At 39.5% G+C, this 25403-nt stretch overlaps 1 protein-coding gene across 1 annotated transcript; it reads right to left on the bottom strand.

Annotated features, from left to right (window-relative positions):
• Positions 1-1758: 1758 nt before the first annotated feature.
• On the bottom strand, positions 1759-24636 carry GOLPH3 (golgi phosphoprotein 3). The gene is made up of 4 exons (XM_063453957.1): positions 24285-24636; positions 14539-14670; positions 7610-7724; positions 1759-3602 (listed from the first exon to the last, which is right to left on the bottom strand). Exons 1-4 carry the CDS (start codon positions 24468-24470, stop codon positions 3178-3180), a joined length of 858 nt encoding a protein of 285 aa, XP_063310027.1. The 5' UTR covers positions 24471-24636; the 3' UTR covers positions 1759-3177.
• Between the last annotated feature and the right edge of the window lie 767 nt (positions 24637-25403).

Below are 25403 nucleotides of genomic sequence, written 5' to 3' on the forward strand. Positions count from 1 at the left end.
GTATGTCAGTGCATGCATCAGTGAGGGCGTGTGTCTGTCAGGAAAATAAATTTGGAAGGGGGGGGGGGGGGGGGAGAGAGGGGATGGCAGAGTTTTGTTATGCCTAGGGCAGCACAAAACCAGAATACACCACTGATGATAGAACGAGGTGATTAATATCGAAGCTGCATATTGATTGATTTACTGAACTGGATTAATAACTGCATTAACCCTTTCATTAAGTGATTATTGTAGAAATTACATATTGGTAGGTTTAACCTAATTGATTAATTTGCTGTATTGCCATTTTTCCGTAAGTTTGCATTGTATTGGTATCACGCATGGTCATTTTTTTATTATGCCACAATAAAATTGCAATTATTTGTAACCTGTTGTGAACTATATATATATATATTGACATAAGGTAGTGTACCAAGGAAGGAGCTGGGATGTGTAACAAATACAAAGGAAAAAGTATAAATCCAGGCAAAGGAAAATATAATATATGAAAAATACAAAAACGATCTAAATCCCTCTACAGCAAAGTAATATGCTGCTTAGTTAAACTGTTAAAATGTAGGAAGCCTTCAAATGGCCGTCTGGAAGACAGTCACTAGAGTAGTCTTAGCCCTGCAATGTACGGATAAGGGGACATGTGCACTTTATCCAGACTACTTCAATGAGATTAAGTTGGCTGGGTGCCTTCAGCGTCCCTTTCAAGAAAATATACTTTTATCTACTAATCTTAAACAGTGGAGTACTTCAGAAAGCAATTGAAAGTCTAAGAATCACTAGTCACTTAATTTCATTCCCCTAATCTCAACAGTTAAGATGATCGTTTCAAAAAAGGGAACGAAAAAAAAAATTAAAAAAACATTAATGGAAACCTTCCATTATTAGTTTTCTTGCTTTCTATTGTAAAAGCCCATGCATCATTGTATTCTCACATTCGTAGTGCACATTCACCAAGGTGCTGCCAACTTTGACAGATCCAATATCAGAAGAGGGTGGGTGTTGATACAGTTAGTGTCACTTAGTGCCTGATCACAAAGGGATGCCAAGCAGAAAAGCCAATAAGGCAGCTTATATACGAATTGCTGCTTGGTCTGGGCAAGTAGAGGAGGGCTCGCAAATGCTGCAGAGAAGAGATCTGCATGCTTTTGCAAACTGGTTTAGATATATGCCTATGAAAACATGCATAATTAAATATAGATTAGATATAGATAATACAATTTTATTTAGTCAGTGGACATCCATTCAAAGGTCTTAAAACGGATTAAAAGTGCAAATCTCCCACAGTCCTCCCGACATGGAGTGTCAATGCCAGCCTCTCGTGATCTGGAGAATTGAGGGGAAAATGGGATATCATGCAGAAAGGTGGCATGACAAGAAAAGTCTATAACCAGTGTAGATGTAATGGAGGCCCAACCTAAGATCTAATGATTTCTATTTTTTTTTTATTTCTCATTTATTACACAAAAAGGTGGTTTCAAAGAGCAATGAGGAAGGCAGGGTCAAATGAAATGTCTGGCAATTTAAGAAAATTGCCCCACCTTTGGTTGAATAAATATATAGCCTAATAAATATTTGGCAATGAGGTAATGTCACAAGTTGTATAATAAATTGCTTTGCGAGTTTTTATTGCTCAAACGCAGAATTACAGGTGAAACTGAACAGCAACTCAACTAGAACGGAGTTGGTATTTGCTGGATAGATTTAAAGCACCAATATTGATTTACAAAAGTACTTAAATACCCTTTGTTTACAAACCACTCAAGATTCACCTATTTCAGGCACTTTAAAGATCATAGTTTATTTACCAGATAATAAAAAGCTAGTATACAGATAAGAGGGAATCTGATAAATGCAACAATAGTTACCATTTTTTCAGTATACTAACAAAAATTATTTCATTCATCGTCTCGAAATCCCACATTATCCCTTCCTGTGCTGCGGCGCTGCAGAATGGCGCCAACCTGATCACATCCCTCCAGCACTAAAAAGGGGGTGATTTATATTCACTGTATTTTATTTACAGAGTGAAAGCAACAGAAAAATTATGACAGGCTCACAAATTATGTCGGGTAACAAACGTAAACATCAACATGAAATGTGTCCAATAATGTGCTATCCTGTATAATCTTATAACAAAAAATATATATATATATAAAATCAAAATAGTTTTGTCCTGTTACAGATAGTGTTTAGTTGTTCGAGCTAGTCATCTGTAAACATGAGCATGCAACATTTTAAGGAGACAATTGGATGGGGTTTAGGCTTATACAGACAGGGGACAGATTTACAGAAACATTAAATTACAAGTACACTGAAAATTAAAACCTGCACCCAATATTTTGTACTGATCACAAAAGCTCCTCATCCACAGAACAGAAACGATGGAACCACTAGCTCATGCGTAGCCCATCAATGGTGTGATTCACAGTACATTTTTAGATTGGAAGCGTGCAAATAAGGTATGAAATGTTTTAGATCTTAGTAGGACATGATGTTAGGAGGGTATTTTCTTGAAAGAAAAAAATTGGGGGACCAAGGAGAAAATTTCGCTATACATGTGAAACTATTTACATTTAGTAATGGAATGTTCCCCAATATCAAAATGGCTTTCAAAACCACTAGAGTTCTACACTAACAGTTTAAAGATTTAAAATGTTGACAGCGTGTACACTAAATTTACAAGGGGGTGGTCATGGGAGTAATGAAGGATTCAAGCAAAAAAAAAAAAAAAAGCTTGCTGAGTAGCATAAAAATATAATCATGTTAAAATGGTTATATAATGCACCTGACAAATGTAAGTGTGGCGAAAGGGACTGAGCAATTCAACTTTGGTGATTCAAAGGCCTTTGTGTGACTTTTGTATCCTTGCAAAAGTATTGGTGGATAAACTTGAGACAAGTTTATTCAGCTGTGCAAGTGTATGAGCCTTGCAGACATTTATTAGATCTAAACCTTTTCGGTAGAGAAGGGAAAAAAAAAAAAACGAATGGTTTATTAGGTACATGAAATTAAGGAGTAGTGGAATGCCAATATGGCAATATTGTTCTTTCAACAGGAAGTTGTCTTGTACCAGCAGGATCCTGCGAATGGACAATGTCTTCAAATTAAACGAAAATACAAATTACTGAAAATGTCAAGCAGAAACAACCGTATTAACGTAATGAACATTCCAGTCCGCTGCCTTTACTTAGTGAAGGTGGCTACTACGGCCCACAGGATTTCGTTAGCATTCGGTTTTGTACACTCCACTTCGGGGTCCAAATCAAGCAACTGACGCACTCTTTTCATGGCAAGATCATACTGGTCATCCAAGAGTGGTGCAAAGGCGTTCTCTATGACGTCAGAAGAGTGGGCTAAGTAAATAAGGGCCAACAAACGCTTGTCCATGCGGTGAGCATCTTTTACCCACTTATCAAGGACCGCTTCCTGCACCTTCTTGATAAGGCGTTGCTTGATGTTGTTGTTGGTGAGGGGATGCGTGGTCATATCAAACAAAAGAAAGTTTTGTTTCTCGGTAGTCAGGACACCCTTTTCAACAAGATTTTTAGCTAAACGTTCACGTACATTTCGTAACTGGAAGTGTAGTTTCAACGGATTCCATGTCTCACCTGAAACGAAAATTAGGTTTTAAAGTCAGGAGAAAAAAAAAGAAATATATATATATATATATATATATATATATATATATATATATATATATATATATATATATATATATATAAATAATTTTTTTTTTATTTTACAATAGCTGAACTTGATACATAAACGTAGATGGCAATTCTAATATATCCAAGCATATCAAACACTTCACTACATTCCCCGCCCCCCCATTAGAAAAATATTCAGTAACAATTGGAAACTTTGATACATACCTAGCACATAAATATGGGATAAAACTGCAGTTTTGTTTGGTTTGTAGACTGCTGGTCAGGAATGGAACATTTCATTCAATTTAAATAATTCTAATTTGACATTTTATTCTTTTTTATTATGCGATATTTAAAAAGAAGGACAAGCTTTAGAGGTTATCGAGTAGTCATTATGCAGTACTTCAGAATAATGCAGTGATACTACATTGCACAGGAACTCCCTTGGCTCTCTGTTCATGGAGCATTCACCAAAAACCCATTAATCCAATTTAAAATTCTAACAAGAACATTTTTTTTAGTGCTGTTGATTTCTGTTCCATCTGAGAAAAAAAAATATATCTTTGCATTTTAACAGATAAAATAAGGACTTTCTTGAAGTAAACGTCATTCGCATTCCAACCTGTTCTCTCCGGATCTCGCCCCGTCCCTCTTGACTACTGCCTCACTGATATTTCTAACTGGATGGCTGCCCACTTCCTTAAACTCAACCAAAACTGAAATTCTGGTCTTTCCTCCCTCAAGTGTTGCTACTCCTGTGTCTCCCTCCCTCCAAATCAACGGTGCTACCATCAACTCCACCACGCAGGCTCACTGTCTAGGTGTTCTCTTTGACTGCAACCTCTCCTTCACACCTCATGTTTAGTCTTTCGCCAAATGCAATCTAAAAAAAAATAAAAATTGCGCGCATCCGACCCTACTTAACGCCTGATGCGGTCCATTCCGCTGTCCTTTTTCGCCTTGACTACTGTAATCTGGTTCTCAGTGGTCTTATGTTCTCCCAACTTGCGCTTTTACAGTCCATAATGAATGCGGCGGCAAGGCTCATCTTCCTGTCCGCCCGCCTCACCCTTCTGTCAGTCCCTACATTGGCTTCCTGTAAGATATAGGGTTCAATTTAAAATTCTGGTTCTTGCTTTCAAATCTCTACATAATGCTGCTCCCACCTACCTATCCTCCTGATACACAAGTATGTCCGATCTAGGCCCTTACGCTCTGCTGAAGACTTACGTCTATCTTCTGACCGTATTCCCACCTCTGATGCTCGCCTTCAAGACTTCGAGGGCTGCACCGTTCCTGTGGAACTCACTTCCCTCCTCTGTTAGATGCTCACCCAGTTTCCACTCCTTAAAAAAAAAATCATTAAAAACCCTCTCCTTCATAAAAGCGTATGAATTAAACTGTTAGTTTAATTAGTCTAATACTATCCTTATCTTTACCCCACTCCCTCTGACATGCAAGCTCATTGAGCAGGGACCTCAACCCCTCTGTACCTGTGTGTCCAACTTGTCTGGTTACAACTGCATGTTTATTCGCCCACCCACTGTAAAGCGCTGTGGAGTTTGTTGGCGCTATATAAATAATAACCATCTCAATGAAGTGTTCTGGGTGCACGGTCACCTAAACCCTGCTATTTTATCTGTTAAAATGCTAAGATTTTTTTTTTCCACTCTGAAACTGCTATGTTTACATGAAAGGGTTATGACTTCCTCTAGTGGCGAACTACTAGAGAGCCACTAGAGGTGCTTCCTCCTGTCCATGAGGACATCCATCTTCAAATCCCCCATAGGAAAGCACTGAATCAATACTTTTTTCTATGGGGATGGCTCAATGCACATGGCATTAGGTTCCAGGTTCCGTCTATCTTCTGACCGTATTCCCACCTCTGATGCTCGCCTTCAAGACTTCGAGGGCTGCACCGTTCCTGTGGAACTCACTTCCCTCCTCTGTTAGATGCTCACCCAGTTTCCACTCCTTAAAAAAAAATCATTAAAAACCCTCTCCTTCATAAAAGCGTATGAATTAAACTGTTAGTTTAATTAGTCTAATACTATCCTTATCTTTACCCCACTCCCTCTGACATGCAAGCTCATTGAGCAGGGACCTCAACCCCTCTGTACCTGTGTGTCCAACTTGTCTGGTTACAACTGCATGTTTATTCGCCCACCCACTGTAAAGCGCTGTGGAGTTTGTTGGCGCTATATAAATAATAACATCATCTCAACGAAGTGTTCTGGGTGCACGGTCACCTAAACCCTGCTATTTTATCTGTTAAAATGCTAAGATTTTTTTTTTCCACTCTGAAACTGCTATGTTTACATGAAAGGGTTATGACTTCCTCTAGTGGCGAACTACTAGAGAGCCACTAGAGGTGCTTCCTCCTGTCCATGAGGACATCCATCTTCAAATCCCCCATAGGAAAGCACTGAATCAATACTTTTTTCTATGGGGATGGCTCAATGCACATGGCATTAGGTTCCTCTTTGGCACTGCTGACAGAGGAGGAGATGAAGCCAGTGCCAAAGGACCTCGGCACTAGAATAGGGGGAGTGCAAAAGGGTTTTTAGCGCTTTTCCGACGGGGGAGGGAAGGGGAGCACAGAGGAACATTTTAGAGTTAGGAATACAAAACTGTATTCCTAACACTAAAGTGCTAAATTAAGTATAAAAAAAAAAAAATATATGATTATTTCACAGTTACTAAAGCAGTATTATGAACTATCCTCAGGGGGATATGACATTAATCACCATAATGGTTTATATTCCAATGTCTTTAAATGCAGATTTGCCACATGTCTCAGGTGCCAAGGCTGTTGGAGGTCTTTCCACATAAATATGTATACAAAAATAATAAATGGCAGAGTGGAAACTCAAATGTAAAAATGTTTTCTTCCTTTATTTTTGCTAAAAATTTGTTTGGCAGCATACAAAACCGGTATTTTGGGAAATAAAGTAAGAAAAAATGTTTTTATTAAAATGGAGTCTCAGTTCTGCTGTTTATTTTTATTTGTTTATTCTCTTATTTTTACACTGTAACCTATCCGGCTTCCATTTTGTTGCACCTAAAAAGTACACTCCCACCTGCAACCTTCATGACAACTTCAGCTGCTAAAGCTGTTTTGAGGTCAGGAGTGTCCAGGTGCTATCTTAACTTCAAAGGGTAGACCATTTTCTAACAGTTTAATTGCAAATTTGGTACCTTGTCACTCAGCACCAATGCCCCAAATTGTATGTTATTTCTCTGAAAGGGGGACCAATAATTGACAGATATGGCCAGTGGATGCTCTCAATGAACTACCACCTACTGGGACAAAAATGTCCTCGTTCTTTGGCAGCAAAAAAACACAAAGTGAGTGGGAAGCGGTGTAGGATGCCAGAAGACCAACTTTGAGATTACATTTACATTTACACCAATGGCTGCAGAACAGACAAAATCGGGTTTATCATCATTTGCTGAACTGGTGACATCTGAAGATGCTACAAGGTTACATTACTCAGAATTCTGGATTGCTTGCTCACTTCTAATAAAGATTATGTAAGTTACATATATTGAAAAGAACAGTGGTTCTAACACAAGTCCTTGTGCACAGACAAAACCTTGTAGACAATACTTGCATGAGAATATATGCAGTGTTTTCAACACAAAAACAAATTGTGTTTAACTTCTCATATACGTGTCAGGCAATTCCACATGGGAACCTGCCTGAATGCTGCAAACAAGGGGTGCGGCATGCAGAGTGCTGGTCTTGGTAATGGAGCGAAAAAACTGGTATAGAATAATTATGACCAGGATGTCAAAATCTTTAATTATTAAAAACTATATGTGGTTTTCCCAAATGAAAACAACCAAAATAAATGTTAAAATATACATTACTTTTAGACAAGGGACGAAGAAAACCCATCTTCAGGTCTCAATATGTCTACACATTAATCTACCTTAAATAAAAACCCTAAATATTATTCACATACCACTAAGAAGCTCAATCCAGCTCTGCACAGTCTCTGGGGTAGGGGTTTCTTTTATATGTTTTAAGGCTTCATCAAGCATAACATCCCCTGTAGGAGCTTCAGATTTACAAATGACCTAAAAGGGAGAAAGACATAAAAAAAAGTAAATACAATAACACATAACAGACACCATAAGCAAGAAACAGAATATGTTAGAGATAAGAATGCAATGATTACAGTTTCATGGCTAAACTGTCGAAATGCAAGATTTTGCAAACACTTTCAGTATGTGATCCCTAATCTCCAAAGCATAATATGAAGAAAAAAATAATAATATTCACTTCAGTAGTTTTAATGTGGCTAATCCGTGTGTAACATTACAATGGCACCTGTCAAGGTGGTGTGATATATACAGGGCCATCTTTAATATGGAATGGGCCCTGGGCAAGCATTTGGGCCCCCTGATCCCCACTCCCTGATATGCAATCACGCTCTCCACTTCCCAACGCTGTAGCGGAACCATTTTCCCATGCTTGCAGAGTTGTATTTAGCACTGAGGTGTGTTTGAATGGAAGCATTTCTTTGTATGGAGTATGTTTGTGTAAATGTAGTGGTGTGTTTGTATGTGGTGTTGGTGTTTGAATGTATTGTTGACGTTTCAATACAGGACTGTGTTTGTATGTAGTGTTGGCGATTTGAATGATGAGATGTATGCACATGTACACATACACACTGTGATACACATGCAGATACACAGATATAAACACTGACACTCACAGTAACACACATGCAGATACAGACTGACACTATATGAGAGGAAGTGACTCACGGCAGTCACTTCCAGCCTGCTGCTGTAAAACAAGGGGTCCCGGCCGCGCTGTTAAAGAGCCACAGCGCCCGACCGGGCCCTTTTAGTGTGTGGACTCCTGGTGCAGCCACAGCACCAGCGGGTCCATGGGGCAAATACTTTTTTGTGGACAGCGGAGCCCACGGGGTAGCTGCTTTGGGCCCCCTAGGAGTAAGTAGCTGCCCCGTTTGCCCCACTTTAAAGACGGCCGTGGATATCCAAGGCGGAAAGTGAAGTGAAGAGTCAGTTCTTGAATTTCACATGTTGGAAGCAGGAAAAAATGGGAAAGCAAAAAGATCTGAATGACTTTGACAAGTGTCAAGTAGTGATGGCTAGATGACTCGGTCAGAAAATTTCCAAAACGGCAAGTCTTGTGGGGCAGTTAGTTGCAGTGGTTAGTACCTACCAAAAGTGGACAAAGGAAGGACAACCAGTGAACTGGCGTCAGAATCAGCGGCGCTCAAGACTCATTGATACATATGTGAAGCAACATACCCGATCCATGGAGACAGCACCTCGCAACATGCAGGACTTAAAGGAGCACTATAGGGTCAGGAACACAAACATGTATTCCTGACCCTATAGGGTTAAAACCACCACCTAGCCACCCTGGTCTCTCATGCCTCTAAAAATAAAGTAAAAATCTTACTTTAATTCAAGCCTGCAGTTGCATAGTTTGTTCCTGTTTGCATTTTAGGCAGCCATGACCCAGGAAGGATCTCTAACAGCCATTTTCTCTGAAAAGACAGTGTTTACAGCAAAAAGCCTGAAGGTAATGATTCTATTCACCAGAACAAATTCAATAAGTTGTAGTTGTTGACTATAGTGTCCCTTTAAAGGATCTGCTGCTGTCTTTGTGCCTAATACCACAGGACATGTTCAGAGGTCTTGTGGAGTTCATGCCTTGACACATCAGAACTGTTTTGGCAGCATGAGGGGGGCCTACATTATATTAGGCAGGTTGGTTTTACTGTTGTGGTTGATAAGTTTATCTATCAATTTCCTGCACTCACGGATACCAGGTATAAACAGTCACAGCCCAAATGTTAATTTTACTCCATTAAAAAAAAAAAAAAAGGGAAAAAAATATTTTATATATAGATAAGTACACACTGCTGTGCCAAAGTTTTTGCAGGTGTTAAAAATACTATAAGGTAAGAATTGCAAAAGTAGAAATGTTAGTATAATTTTAGTTTCTTTTTCAATTAACAAAATCCTAAGTGGGGAAAAAATATCTAAATCAAATATTTGGTGAGACCACCCCTTGCCTGTAACCCAGCATCAATTATTCTAGGTACACATGCACACAGTTTTGTAAGGTACTCGGAAGGTAGGTTCTAAACATAAACCTATATTAAAGTGACAAGCACCAGGTAGATATTTCCAACAAAAACCCAATTTTACAAAAAAAGAGTGGCAGGTCCTGAATACATTTAGACAGGATAACTCGATCATCATTAAACCAGCCGACAAAGGCGACACTGGTAATCATGGATCGAGACTATTATGTAAAAGAAATCAGGTCCCAATTGAATGACACATCCAGTTACCAACCGATAAATGGGAATCAAATCCAGTGCTTACAGACAACCCTACAGGGACTGAATAAGGAAGCCCTCGAGAAGGGCATCATCACGGAGGGAGAGTATAAAATATATGTGTAAAAAATATCCATTAATTCCTGTTTTTTACACTCTCCCTAAGATTCACAAAAACCTTCAAGCCCCACCAGGTAGACCAATAGTCAGTGGTACGGATTCCATTTTACAGTCACTAGCAGTAATCTTGGATAAGTTTTTGATAAAATACGTACCGAAACAAAAATCTTACATCAAGGACACTAATGATTTTTTAAAGTTAGTTAATACCCTTACTATTGGACAACTAACAGAAGTTTGGCTGGTGACTTTGGATGTCCAATCATTGTATACAGCTATACACCATTCAGGTGGACTTAAAGCGGTAGAGTGGACATTGGACCAGGATCTAAATTTAACTAGGCATACAGATACTAAGACATACATATTGAACCTATTACGATTTGTCCTGACTGAGAATTATTTTCTCTTTGAGGACATATTTTATAAACAAGTAAAAGGGACAACGATGGGTTTGAATGTAGCTCCCACTTATGCCAATATTTACATGAATAGATTAGAGGAACTACACATATATACCACTCCATTATTTGAGAAATGTCTCATGTGAAAGAGATTTATCGATGATGTATTCGTGTGTTGGGGGGATACGAGAGCACAGTTGGACATTTTTTTCGACCAACTGAACTCTTTAGACCCTAATATCAAATTCACTATGACATGTGATAGAGAAACTGTCCCATTTTTGGACACACAGGTACATTTGATTGCAGATAAACTACACACAAATATTTATACAAAACCTACTGATAGAAATAACCTCTTAGAGTATACTAGTTACCATCCTCAACATTTGAAAGATGGTTTACCATATGGTCAATTGCTACGAGTAAAAATAATCATTTCACAGGAGGATCAGGTGGAATCTGGGTTGGAATTTATGTGTAATAAGTTTATACATAGGGGTTATCCACCGGAATTAGTGGAACAACATAAAACTAAGGTTTTAGATATGGATAGGGAGGAGGTACTTAATCCTATTGGCACAAGGAATACTGTAGAGAGAATTCCCTTTATATCACCATTCACACCCTATAGCTATGATATTAAAAAGATCATAATGAAGCATTGGAGCATCTTTGAAGGTGACACAAATTTACCAAACTATTTTAAGAATCCCCCTCTGTTCTCCTACCAAAGAGCACAGAATTTGAGAGACAAATTAGTACACTCAGATATAGGTAGCAAGAGGAAACAAAAAAGATTTTTTTCTGAACCTAAGAAAGGTACTTATCCATGTCTTAATTGTATTCATTGCAACAGTATAATCGGGGGGTGAGTGTTTTGTTCACCCACGCTCAGGTAAATCTTTTAAGATATTCGATTATTATACGTGCAACTCTGATTATGTGGTTTATATTTTGAAATGTCCATGTGGGCTTCTCTATGTTAGAGAAACAATTAGACTAGTAAAAGAACGTATTGGAGAATATAAGAGACATAAGAGCGGCCATTCAGAAAGGGACCTGTGAGAAACCAGTACCTAGGCACATTTTGCAAGGTCACAATGTCAATCAATTACGGTTTCAAGTGATTGACAGTGTTAAACCTCTATGGAGGGGTGGTGACAGACAAAAGGTACTTTTACGTAAAGAAACAAAGTGGATTAGCACTTTGGAGACACTGCATTCAGATGGTCTAAATGAGGACTATGACCTCAAACATTTTTGTAAGCTGATATACAGACTACTGTATGGGTAACACCTATGATTGTCTTTTTAGACTAATGTCTTGTTTTACACTTACAGCAGGTCATTGGGAACATATATGCGCCTGTCCCCATTACTCCATAAAAATGTATAAAGAAATTGACCAATTGTGGTCCGCTACCCGACTGACAGCGGGGTTCGACATAAGAGAAACCATGGGCATTTTTCACACACTACACTGCTGGTGAGTATGCCTTGTACTTTAAATTTATAATTTTCGGAAGAGTGAACTGCCCACCTCTGATTATCTGTTGCAGTATTATTCATTTTTTAAACAAATATAATACATTTTTTATAACATTCTTTATTTTTGACAAATACAGTTCTATAATTATGGGTAAAAGATAATCAATAAGAATTAGAAATTTATTTTGATAACTAACATAACTCTGATGTTTATATGAATTTTGTTTTGAGATAGTGTCCCCATGCTATACAATATTAAAACTGAGATCTTAGATGCCTTTATGATCTATCTCTGTACCTTAGATATATTGGGGTTAGTGTTCCATATCTCATTAACCTTCTTATATATCCTGCTACATTAGCAGGATAGCTTCATTACTCCATGTGTATTAGTTTTGGTTTTATAGATATTAAGGATGAAATAGTATGATTTGTATATATCTGTATTTTTTCTGCATAAATACTATAGATAAACAAGGAACTGCTCCACAGATATACACGGAATTATGCAGCATTAAAGGTTGGATAGTACCCCTTTAATATCCTGGCTGTAACCTCCAGTGTACTAGGAGAAGCGCACGCAAACGCATTTGAAGGGAGACACATGCGCAGTAAAAGATTAATGCGCATGTGCACTCTGGGAGCCGCATACGTCATGACGTCATTTGGACGCGACCCGCGCGAGCGCCATATTAGGATATAAATACAAACATCCTTTTCCTCCTCACCTGCACAGGGCCATTGAAGGGAATATTGAGGTCCCGAGCGCGCAGCCCACCCCGAGAGCTCAACGCTTCACAGACTTTGGCAAGGACGTTCAGCTTACCCAGCAAGGAAGAACAGTTATTGTGGACACTTCACCTGGAATAGGACTTTCCTCAATAAGATACTTTGGTGATATCCACCCAAATACAATAGTGTGTACACACTGGGACTGTATATACTTTTTTCTTGATATATTTTTTCTTTCATTTTTCTATTTTCAAATTTTTTCCACTATTGTATACATCTCCTTGTCAGAACCATCTAAATTTCAACTTTGGACGTTATTTACAAACACCATATAGTTCTATTATTGTATATTAGTGATGAGCTCTTGTAGGGATTTTTTTTATACATTGAGTTATATTGGTTGCTACAGGATATAGTATCCTTATGAAATTAATACTTTTTTCTTTTTTGTACATATTTAAATATTTATGAAATTTATGATTAAATAGAGCATTACATTTTCTACATTTTTGCGGTATCATTTATTATTTCTATAAGCACCAGGTTAAGCAAGCTGTGCACAAATCATCTAAAGCTGCATTGAAATTTGTCTGACTCTACATGTAAATCGTAGACAGATCGATTGGTTTTGGTGCCAATTAACATAAATTGGATTTGTTCAACGCAGCTGAAAAGGATTTGTGAACAAATCTATTTGGTAGAATTGTTTAACTGTGCACCTTACTATAGGTCTATAAAACCCTTGACTTTGTAAATTGTTATAGTACACCTGTACAGTCTTTAGGTATTAAAATGTATTACTAATTATTATGAGTCAGATTCTCCAGGGAAAACTGTAGCAAGTTTATAAAATATGGGCAACAATCTTGAGAGGATAAAAAAAAAAAATGTATATATAATAGAATGTTGTATGCAATATCCATCTAACATAATAAAGGGTTAGTCAACGGACCAAATATATAGCTGCTTGTCACTAGAGTGAAAACAGCCACGTAGTGCATTAGTGTGTCATTGTTGACTTAGCATGTGTGTACATTTGTTCGGAGTCTGCATAAACACAATGGCCAAAGTGAAGATGGAAGCCAGCCAAACATTTAAATGACTCTTAAATGGACACTATAGTCACCAGAAGAACTACAGCTTAATGTAATTGTTCTGTTGAGTATACTCCATCCCTGCAGGCTTTTTGCTGTAAGCACTGCCTTTTAATAGAAAAGGCAGTGTGTTTACATTGCTGCCTAGGGACACCTTCAGTGGCCACTCCTCCTTGGCATGGTGCATTTATTTGTTGGTGCTGTCCCCATGCCTGGTAAAACCATTTTAGCTGAAGCACCAGTGGACTTATCTCTGCTGGACAGAATTGTATGAGGATTATACATTTTATCTGTATTTTGACATCTTTTATTGCATGGGGAACCCTAGTTTTTGGTCAAACCAAACAAAAACGGTCTTTCCAAAGAGCAAAGAGAAAGTGCGGACAACCCAATCGCACCAGAGTAGTCAAAGTTACTAGATTGTCTCCTGTGACGTGATCTAAATTTGAATCCCTAATGCCGTTAGAGAATCCCAATAGTTCTAACAGGTACATCTTATTCACTAGGGCTCATGCAACTGCCTTGATTTTGCAGGAACACCGTCTTCTTGTGCACAATGAAGATTTAGGGAAAGTATAATGAAGGCACCCTGATGAATTTATGTGGTGATATACTACATTACGGATAAATGGGTCACAGAAACATTTCTTTAAATTTAATAGATCACACAAAAAAAAACAAAAAAAAAAAAACAACCACACAGTAATGATTTGTTTTTCTTTACCTTTCTTGACAGTAGACTTTTACGCCTCATCCCTCCAGCTTCAAGAGCAATTCGTCCCCTGAATGCTAGTTCAATTAACATACAGCCACGTAACCCAGCAGAAATGCAGTCATTCCAAAAAGATGTATAACCCTGAAAGAAAAAACTAAATTTCACCTCCAACATTCTGCTTTACAAGGCAAGCATTGATGAGAATATAAAAATGTCCAATTGCGAAAACTCTAATGAAAGCACAGTCCAAAATAAATCCAACATGATTTTCGAGGTTACTACAATGAATCTTTAGACAAAACTCTGCCCGGAATTAAGAGAGAACAAAACAAGAGTTTACTGAAGATTGTCAAATCTTGCACTGATTTTTGGCAAGGTGCATGCACATGCATAATCAGCAACAAGAAACAGAAGTTGTGTCACCATTTGTCACCTAGGTTACCAATAATTATTTAGCTTTACGCTCATCGAGATTAGTCTTAATGATCCTTCTTACAGTCTATGCTTGCCTCATAAGTTAGAACTTATAACATAGGGTTTGATAAATTTGCTTTGAATATAGGAGCCAATTAAAGTTAGGAGACAGATTTTTTTTTAAAACTTACAAAGCTTTATATTCAACAAAAATACAATTCTTAAAGACTTAAAGTAGTGGTTTTGGTGTCTATAGCCTGTCCCTGCAGGCTTTGCAATCTAAACATTCAGAGAAAAGGCAGTGTTTACATTGCTTCCTAGTGACATCTCTAGTGGAAATCACTCAGACTGCCTCTAGAGGTGCTTCCTGGGTCAGTGCGGGCGTGCAGCACCTCCACGCTCTGCACGGCGTGCAGCACCTCCACGCTCTGCACGGCGTGCAGCACCTCCACGCTCTGCACGGCGTGCAGCACCTCCACGCTCTGCACGGCGTGCAGCACCTCCACGCTCTGCACGGCGTGCAGCACCTCCACGCTCTGCACGGCGTGCAGCACCTCCACGCTCTGCACGGCGTGCAGCACCTCCACGCTCTGCACGGCGTGCAGCACCTCCACGCTCTGCACGGCGTGCAGCACCTCCACGCTCTGCACGGCGTGCAGCACCTCCACGCTCTGCACGGCGTGCAGCACCTCCACGCTCTGCACGGCGTGCAGCACCTCCACGCTCTGCACGGCGTGCAGCACCTCCACGCTCTGCACGGCGTGCAGCACCTCCACGCTCTGCACGGCGTGCAGCACCTCCACGCTCTGCACGGCGTGCAGCACCTCCACGCTCTGCACGGCGTGCAGCACCTCCACGCTCTGCACGGCGTGCAGCACCTCCACGCTCTGCACGGCGTGCAGCACCTCCACGCTCTGCACGGCGTGCAGCACCTCCACGCTCTGCACGGCGTGCAGCACCTCCACGCTCTGCACGGCGTGCAGCACCTCCACGCTCTGCACGGCGTGCAGCACCTCCACGCTCTGCACGGCGTGCAGCACCTCCACGCTCTGCACGGCGTGCAGCACCTCCACGCTCTGCACGGCGTGCAGCACCTCCACGCTCTGCACGGCGTGCAGCACCTCCACGCTCTGCACGGCGTGCAGCACCTCCACGCTCTGCACGGCGTGCAGCACCTCCACGCTCTGCACGGCGGCGCTGAACGTTCCCCATAGAGATTCATTAATTCAATGCATCTCTATGAGGAAATACTGATTGGTGCAGCGTTTTGCAGCACATGCACAATAGCCTACCAATACTTTCCTATGGAAAAACATTGGATTGGCTAAGATTATCAAGCTTGATACTTTCAGCCATAAGGATTGTGGAGGCGGGCGATGGGCCAGCTGCGCAAATAGTCGGACGGCAAGGGAGTTGTGATGTCACTGCTCTGCTCCCTCACACCGCTTAGAGATATCTTATTCCAGACCCGTCCTCACTAACCGGCATGCAAGAGAGCAGATCATGGACAGCACACCTCCCTCGCCGCCCGGCAACAATACGCGCAGCCAGTCGCCCGCATCCACAGTCCCCCAGCCAGAATACAAATACAAAAAGTATTAACTCACACTCTAGCCCTCACTGCGACTCTTCCGCTTCCTTGGCTGAGATCACTAATATCTTGGAGCAGCATTTGATTGAGAACAAAGTAACTTCACATAGGGGAAGTGTTTCTAGTGGCTGTCAGGAAGACAGGGGACATCATGTGTGCTAACCCTGAAAACAAAATCTAGTAAACCGCAAGGTTAAAGCTAAAGGGATAAAGTGGTCTGGGTTCTTTTAGTGGTCCTTCAGTATTTTTGTTTTGCTCTTTGTGTTTTTATTCTTTCACGTGCTATACATGAAACATAATGTAGCTGGGGTTACTTTTGATTAAATGAATTACGGAGTAAAGTTCTCCAATTGCAGCCAACAAGTTTTAAAACCTTACTTTTTATACACATTGGGTTGCATGTGTTAGTGACAATGCTTTCCTGAAAGAATGTTCTTGAGTTTCAGAACTTAACTTTATAAATACCATTTAGATCTAGAGTCTAACAAGAAGCAGGTTCAATAAGAAATAGGGGAAAAGGACTTTTCCCAGAAATTATTTTATTCCCTTAAACAAAGACCTATGAAATATGAAGAGTATTTTCTACTGGAATAATTGACCTTTCTTTAGCCTAATGAAATGAACAATGTTTTAATTTACCCAAAAGAAGAAGAAAAAAAAAAAAAAAAAATTCACACCTTTCTCAGGACTGATAAATGATTGAAGAAAACTTATTTTTCAGAGACCTTACAGAGGAAGGGCTTATTCACAGGACGTCTTAGGATTTAAAAGTGAATGTGACGTTAATGGAATTACAGTGCTCTGCCTACCATGAGAATGAATGACCCTTTGTGTGCTCTGGGCAGCAAACCAAAGCATGTTTAAACTGAAATATTTCCACAGTGTCTTTAAAGATAGGTAGAGTTCTCATATTTGCGGTGAAGTGAATGCACACTTGCCACGTATCTGTGTGTGTGTGTGTGTAAATATATATAGATCTCAAAACAAATTAGTAAAAGCAGCATAAGTTAAACTCTGCCATAGACTTAAAGTGAGAATGTGACCATCAGAACAGGATAAGTAGCGCAACTCAAATATAGTCAGTAGCATAAGATGACAGAAATTCAAGAAGCACAATGTTTCATGTAGCTAATTTAGACTGACAGCATACAGAGTTAAAACAACCCTGTTAATTGTAAAATTGTAGAGGAATGTACTATGTCCAAAGAAAATCCTGAACTTTTCAGATTGTAAACTTGTTCGGGTAGGGCCCTCTCCACCTATTGCACTTGTACATCAAAAAAGGATTTTGTCAGGAGTGTTTGTGTACCTATTGTACAGCGTTACAGAATATGTTGGCACTACATAAATAACTGTAATTGAAACTTGGAGTAATATCCCTGATTGTACATAAACCAAGTACGTATCCACCTTTACAGGTCTCACTAGTGCACCAAATATCTTAGTGTGTTTAAAGACAAGAAAGAAAAATACACAGAATTTAGCGGGCTGGACAATGCACACAAACAGGCAGTTAGGTGGGTATTCTGCACTGAAACAGGATATAAATAACTTGAACATGCATTTGCTGGTGGAGGAGATGAATTTAAACCTGTACGCACATTACTTTTCTGGTTATTGGAGACACAGAACCTGTGCGTGTGTCCCACAAAGATTTGGGTTTCACGGGCATTATAGGGAACCCAGTCTTTCCACAACACTCAGACCAGCATACACAGGGTAAAGTTTTTTTTTTCTCCGTGCAAAACTAAGCCTTGGAAATAGCCTAAAATATACAAACAGGTTTACTGGAACATAACCCAATATCTACTTACCATAAAGATCTCGTCTTCTATATGGAAATAGAGGCTATAAGGAATTGGTGTACCAACAACCTTGCCTAATTCATGTATGTAGGATAAAATGGTGGAACACACAGAGGCTAATGTGGATTGCACCTGACAGTCACATAGGGAAAACTGAACTTGTTTAGGAGAGAAAAAGACTATTCAAGTAAAAGCTACTTGTCTAACCTTAATAGGCCTCTGGTGTGCTGGACAGCTGGTAACTAATGTGACAAAACCTGGAGGCCACATAGTTACTGCTAGGTTTAAATATAATAATGACTTTAGGCTTCAGTGTGCTTTCCACCTACAGAGGCTCAGAGCCGTGCGTACAAATGCACCTGCGCCTCTTCCAGCATGGCTTGGGTCGATGTAATAAAGGAGTGAAACACAGGAGCCCGTCCTGTGGTCCATAGTCTAAGATAAATGAAGGATAAGCGCACAGGCCAGGTAATCCTTTCCAAAAGCCAGACTGAGCCCTCCAGGAGCCACAACCCCATCACCAATCTGTTCAAAACAAAAAATAAAGAGTAGTTTAACCTATTCTGCCAAAGGCAGTCAGGGAACTCTGCTACCTGACCTGTCTTAAGAACAGGCAAACACTGGAAAGCTGAGGGCGGAGTGGTCCTTTGTAAGGGAAGGAGACTGTTTTTGGACGTTTTGAAAATGTATAATAGATTAAAAAATATTTAAAAAAACAAAAACAGTATTTATCTGTCAGATGCTTGCCTGCTTACATTTTTAGGATGGGTACAGTGCTAACCAGAGAGACTAATGTTGTAAAGGGTGTGGGTGGGTTACACTGCATTACAGAGCATTTTTAGATGCCTTGGACCAGTTAGCTATTTATATTAAGTCATTTAGAACAAGAACAAATAAAATCATAAAATAAATGTGCCGTTTAAGTGATTATAGCATCCCTTTAATTATGTATCTGTGCTTTTATAGTAAAATCATTACATTTAGTGCAGAGATGGGATTAAAGGACAAGCTTAGATTTAACCAGCGTCGTTTCATGGAGGCAAACTTTGTGAAAGGTCAGGAAACGCTTCTAGTGGCTGTCTAGTTTATGGTCATTAAAGGCAGGCTTAACCCTGCAATATTAGCATTGACGTTTCTCTGAAACTGCAATGTTTTCAACTGCAGGGCTAAAATTACAGGGACACTGCACCCAGACCACTTCAATCAGATGAAGTGGTCTGGGTGCCTTTAGGTAACCTTTAAAAACAGAGCACAAGCACAGCAGGTAATGTGCTCGGTCAAACCAATGCTTCACACATAAGCATTAAATCCTTACTTTATATATTTTACACTGTCATATTTGATTGTTTAAAGGGTTACCCCAAACCTCCCCCAAAGTTCTGCTTTTAGAAATGGTCATGGAGCAAGCAACCAGTATTTTCAGAGTTTTATCTCAAATCACTTATACAGAAAAATCATCACTTTTGTGCCGGAACTAGATGCACCCCTACACATGTGAGGTAAGTCGACTTGGAGCTGTAATCCAAACTGCCTAATTTTGGTTCTGTGCAAAAATTACAGCTGTTGCCAGATGTGATTGGCTTTTTCCTTTGCAGGCTGTGCCATCAGAGCACTGTCAAAAAGAAACCTGTTGGATTGTTTGTGCCCAGCTCATGCTCATACAGTCCAACTTGTTGTTCACAAAAATGTGTAAAATGTGTTTTCTCCTGTGAACTATCCCAGTTTCCCTACATGTTCTTTTGATGGTCTGTTTCCCCTCTTCCCTTCCTCATGAGACAAATTATCTACCTACAGCCAGGCCCTTATGATCTTTCCATGGTCACTGTTTTTTTTTCCAAGGTTACCTCCCTTTGTCTACCACCTTTGCCCATTCACCTTTTGGAAAAATAAATAAATCGCTCAAAATTCTGATTACGTAAAACAGCAATTTTGTGTACTGATGTCTAGCGACACTTAATGCTGTCTACAAACATGCCCTGACAGATTCCTTAAGCATCTGAAAAGAAGTCTGTTTCTATACTCAGAACAGGGCGGACTGTGGGATTTTATCATTACAATACGAATCAAAAAAACAAGCTCAAGACATTTTTTTTATCTTAAATAAATATCACAAACGAGTAAGAGATGAAAAGAATATAATAATACCTATCTATACAAGTTTATAGAAGCAACAAAAATAAAATGAAATACAACAATGAAACATCTTGGTTCCTACTCGTTTATCAGCTCTACTTATGACTGGGTGGTTTCCATGTAGCTGAAAGTCAATGTCTCACCCACCAAATTATCGCCATCTTTGTTAGAAGATCTGCTTGTACACATAACTCCCAGCATTTGCGGACCTCTCACAGAATAGGCAGCACCACCAGGCTGGTGGGCCGCACTATTTGTAGTTCAATGGCCACCCTTTCCCATTTGTTCAAATGTACTAAAAGCTGGTATATGCGGTGTAACCACTTTTTTCTGGTCTGCAATATTCCCTCTCACTTGAGAAAGGGAACACATGCTAGGGTCATTTACATTCCATTTTGTCTGATGTGCTGACTGGCAGTCAGATTTATAGGATTCAGGCTATTATTATTATAATGGCCATTTATATAGCGCCAACAGATTCCAGCACTGCCGCATACCTGCTGAAGAAACAACAAATATTGGCTCCAATAATATCTTATTAAAAGACTGCTTAGTATTGACCTCTGGTAGTAAGTTCACATCCTGCAGTGTACAACAACTGCCCACTGTGAGGCTTATAGAAGTATAGTTTTTCTACTGCCAAATTATTTTATATAATTTTATGGTTTCACACACTGTGCATAATATAAATGTCTATGTAACACACACACACACAGTGTATAATATACAGTGTGTGTGTTATAATATAACATACACAGTGTATAATATAACACACACAGTGTATAATACAACACACACTGTCTATGTCACTGTTATCACCGCACAGTGTATAATATAACACCCAGTCTCTGTATGTGGTTCTCTGTCACTGTTATCACAGCACAGTGTATAATACAATACAACACACACACAGTGTATAACATAATGTAACAGTGTATAACATAATGTAACACACAGTGTATAATATAACACACTCTCTGTCACTGTTATCACCGCACAGTGTATAATATAATATAACACTATACACACAGTCTCTGTATGTGGTTCTCGGTCACTGTTATCTCCGCACAGTGTATAATATAATAATATAATACACACGGTATAATATAACACACAGTGTATAATATAATATAACACACTATACACACAGTCTCTGTATGTGGTTCTCTGTCACTGTTATCACCGCACAGTGTATAATATAATACACTCTCTGTCACAGTGTATAATATAATATAACACTGTCACTGTTATCTCACACACACACACAGTATAATATAACACACTCTCTGTCACTGTTATCACACACACAGCGTATAATATAACACACACTGTCACTGTTATCAATCAAACACACACAGTGTATAATATACGCTCTCTGTCACTGTTATCACACACACGGTGTATAATATAATATAACACACACTGTCACTGTTATCACACACACACACACAGTGTATAATATAACACTGTCACTTATCACACACACAGTGTATAATATAACACTCTGTCACTGTTAACACACACACACACACAGAGTGTATAATAGATTATAACACTGTCACTGTTATATTATACACTGTGTGTGTGATAACAGTGACAGTGTTATAATCTATTATACACTCTGTGTGTGTGTGTGTGTGTGTTAACAGTGACAGAGTGTTATATTATACACTGTGTGTTATATTATACACTGTGTGTGTGTGATAACACTCTCTGTCACTGTTATCACACACACAGTGTATACTATAATAAAACAGTCACTATCACACACACACAGTGTATACTATAATAAAACAGTCACTATCACACACACACAGTGTATAACATAACACACTCTCTGTCACAGTGTATAACATAACACACTCTCTGTCACAGTGTATAACATAACACACTCTCTGTCACAGTGTATAACATAACACACTCTCTGTCACAGTGTATAACATAACACACTCTCTGTCACAGTGTATAACATAACACACTCTCTGTCACAGTGTATAACATAACACACTCTCTGTCACAGTGTATAACATAACACACTCTCTGTCACAGTGTATAACATAACACACTCTCTGTCACAGTGTATAACATAACACACTCTCTGTCACAGTGTATAACATAACACACTCTCTGTCACAGTGTATAACATAACACACTCTCTGTCACAGTGTATAACATAACACACTCTCTGTCACAGTGTATAACATAACACACTCTCTGTCACAGTGTATAACATAACACACTCTCTGTCACAGTGTATAACATAACACACTCTCTGTCACAGTGTATAACATAACACACACACAGTGTGTAATATAACATAACACACTCTCTGTCACAGTGTATAACATAACACACACACAGTGTGTAATATAACATAACACACTCTCTGTCACAGTGTATAACATAACACACACACAGTGTGTAATATAACATAACACACTCTCTGTCACAGTGTATAACATAACACACACACAGTGTGTAATATAACATAACACACTCTCTGTCACAGTGTATAACATAACACACACACAGTGTGTAATATAACATAACACACTCTCTGTCACAGTGTATAACATAACACACACACAGTGTGTAATATAACATAACACACTCTCTGTCACAGTGTATAACATAACACACACACAGTGTGTAATATAACATAACACACTCTCTGTCACAGTGTATAACATAACACACACACAGTGTGTAATATAACATAACACACTCTCTGTCACAGTGTATAACATAACACACACACAGTGTGTAATATAACATAACACACTCTCTGTCACAGTGTATAACATAACACACACACAGTGTGTAATATAACATAACACACTCTCTGTCACAGTGTATAACATAACACACACACAGTGTGTAATATAACATAACACACTCTCTGTCACAGTGTATAACATAACACACACACAGTGTGTAATATAACATAACACACTCTCTGTCACAGTGTATAACATAACACACACACAGTGTGTAATATAACATAACACACTCTCTGTCACAGTGTATAACATAACACACACACAGTGTGTAATATAACATAACACACTCTCTGTCACAGTGTATAACATAACACACACACAGTGTGTAATATAACATAACACACTCTCTGTCACAGTGTATAACATAACACACACACAGTGTGTAATATAACATAACACACTCTCTGTCACAGTGTATAACATAACACACACACAGTGTGTAATATAACATAACACACTCTCTGTCACAGTGTATAACATAACACACACACAGTGTGTAATATAACATAACACACTCTCTGTCACAGTGTATAATATAACACACACAGTGTGTAATATAACAACACACTCTCTGTCACAGTGTATAATATAACACACACAGTGTGTAATATAACATAACACACTCTCTGTCACAGTGTATAATATAACACACACAGTGTGTAATATAACATAACACACTCTCTGTCACAGTGTATAATATAACACACACAGTGTGTAATATAACATAACACACTCTCTGTCACAGTGTATAATATAACACACACAGTGTGTAATATAACATAACACACTCTCTGTCACAGTGTATAATATAACACACACAGTGTGTAATATAACATAACACACTCTCTGTCACAGTGTATAATATAACACACACAGTGTGTAATATAACATAACACACTCTCTGTCACAGTGTATAATATAACACACACAGTGTGTAATATAACATAACACACTCTCTGTCACAGTGTATAATATAACACACACAGTGTGTAATATAACATAACACACTCTCTGTCACAGTGTATCTCTCACCTCCCTGTCCTTCAGTCCCAGTAGCAGCACCTCCTCCATCAGGGTGAGCCGAGCCTCCTTGTCTCCGGCCTTCTCGTCCTCCTCCTGCTCCTCCCGCTCTCGGTCCTCGCCGTCGCCGTCGGGCGGCCTGTCTCTGTCTGAGCGGCGCTGGACCAGGCCGGAGCTGCGCTGGGTGAGGGATGTCATGGTGAGCGGACACGGCGGGGGTGCTGCAGGCTGGCTGGGCTGGCTGAGGGGAGCGCTATCTGCCGGGCCGGCCTGGGATCATCCCCCGGCTTCCTCACCGCAGCTCCGTCAGCTCAGCTGGACAGCTCTCTGCCAAGATGGCGGCTCCCTCTGACGTCACCCCGAGATGTGGCACGGACCCCAGAGCGCTACGCACAGGAGACACAATGACACGTTCATCGCCTGTCTCCGCCCCGCTAACGGACGCGGCCGACTCGCTGTTCTCCGTGTTTGTTACAATAAAGTATTCCTCGCAGCTTCACGTTGAAGACTGTTTTTTTTTAAATTTATTTTTGGGCTGTGTTTCATTTCGCAGATTTGGCTCTATGCTTTAGAACTCTGAGCAGAATCCATACTGTTGTGGGGCGTGGTTAAGGGGCGGATGTGACGTAATCATAAACCGGGCGGAAGGAGGGAAATGTAACACGTGCTACAGGTGAGAATTTCTGTTATGAGTAGTGTTATAACGTTACACTTACTCATCAACTGCCAATAAACTATGGATATGGTTTTATAATTTATTACTAGATCCAACAAGTATAAATATTACACATTTAGTAAGAATAATAGTTGTAGCATGTAAATGCCACACACTGCTACTGTGTTGTTATAGTGAATAGGTTGCCTAAAGGAAGTGGTAGAACTAAAGAGTTACTCCCAAACACTATGACCACTTAAATAGATGGTGCCTGGAGTTTGTATGGGCAGAAATACTACACAAACAGAGTCCCATGTGTATGCTGAGGTGGAACTCCACCGCCTGCTGTGTGATTGGAGTGTCATTAGCCAGATAGGAACCAGAGTTCTGGGCTGGTTAATGCCAATTTGTTGCATATTTGTATGCACATAGTTGCATTAATTGGCTGGTAGAGACACTCAACCAATGGGTTTGGC

This window comes from Pelobates fuscus, chromosome 5 (assembly GCF_036172605.1).
Source record: "Pelobates fuscus isolate aPelFus1 chromosome 5, aPelFus1.pri, whole genome shotgun sequence".
Lineage (NCBI taxonomy): Eukaryota > Metazoa > Chordata > Amphibia > Anura > Pelobatidae > Pelobates > Pelobates fuscus.

Excerpts from the sequence above, each read along its gene's own strand:
- GOLPH3 (XM_063453957.1), bottom strand. The coding sequence starts at position 24,470 with ATGACATCCCTCACCCAGCGCAGCTCCGGCCTGGTCCAGCGCCGCTCA. Across the intron at positions 14,671-24,284 it reads TGGGACTGAAGGACAGGGAG|GGTTATACATCTTTTTGGAA; the intron begins GTGAGAGATACA and ends TTTTTCTTTCAG. Across the intron at positions 7,725-14,538 it reads AAAGTCTACTGTCAAGAAAG|GTCATTTGTAAATCTGAAGC; the intron begins GTAAAGAAAAAC and ends TCTCCCTTTTAG.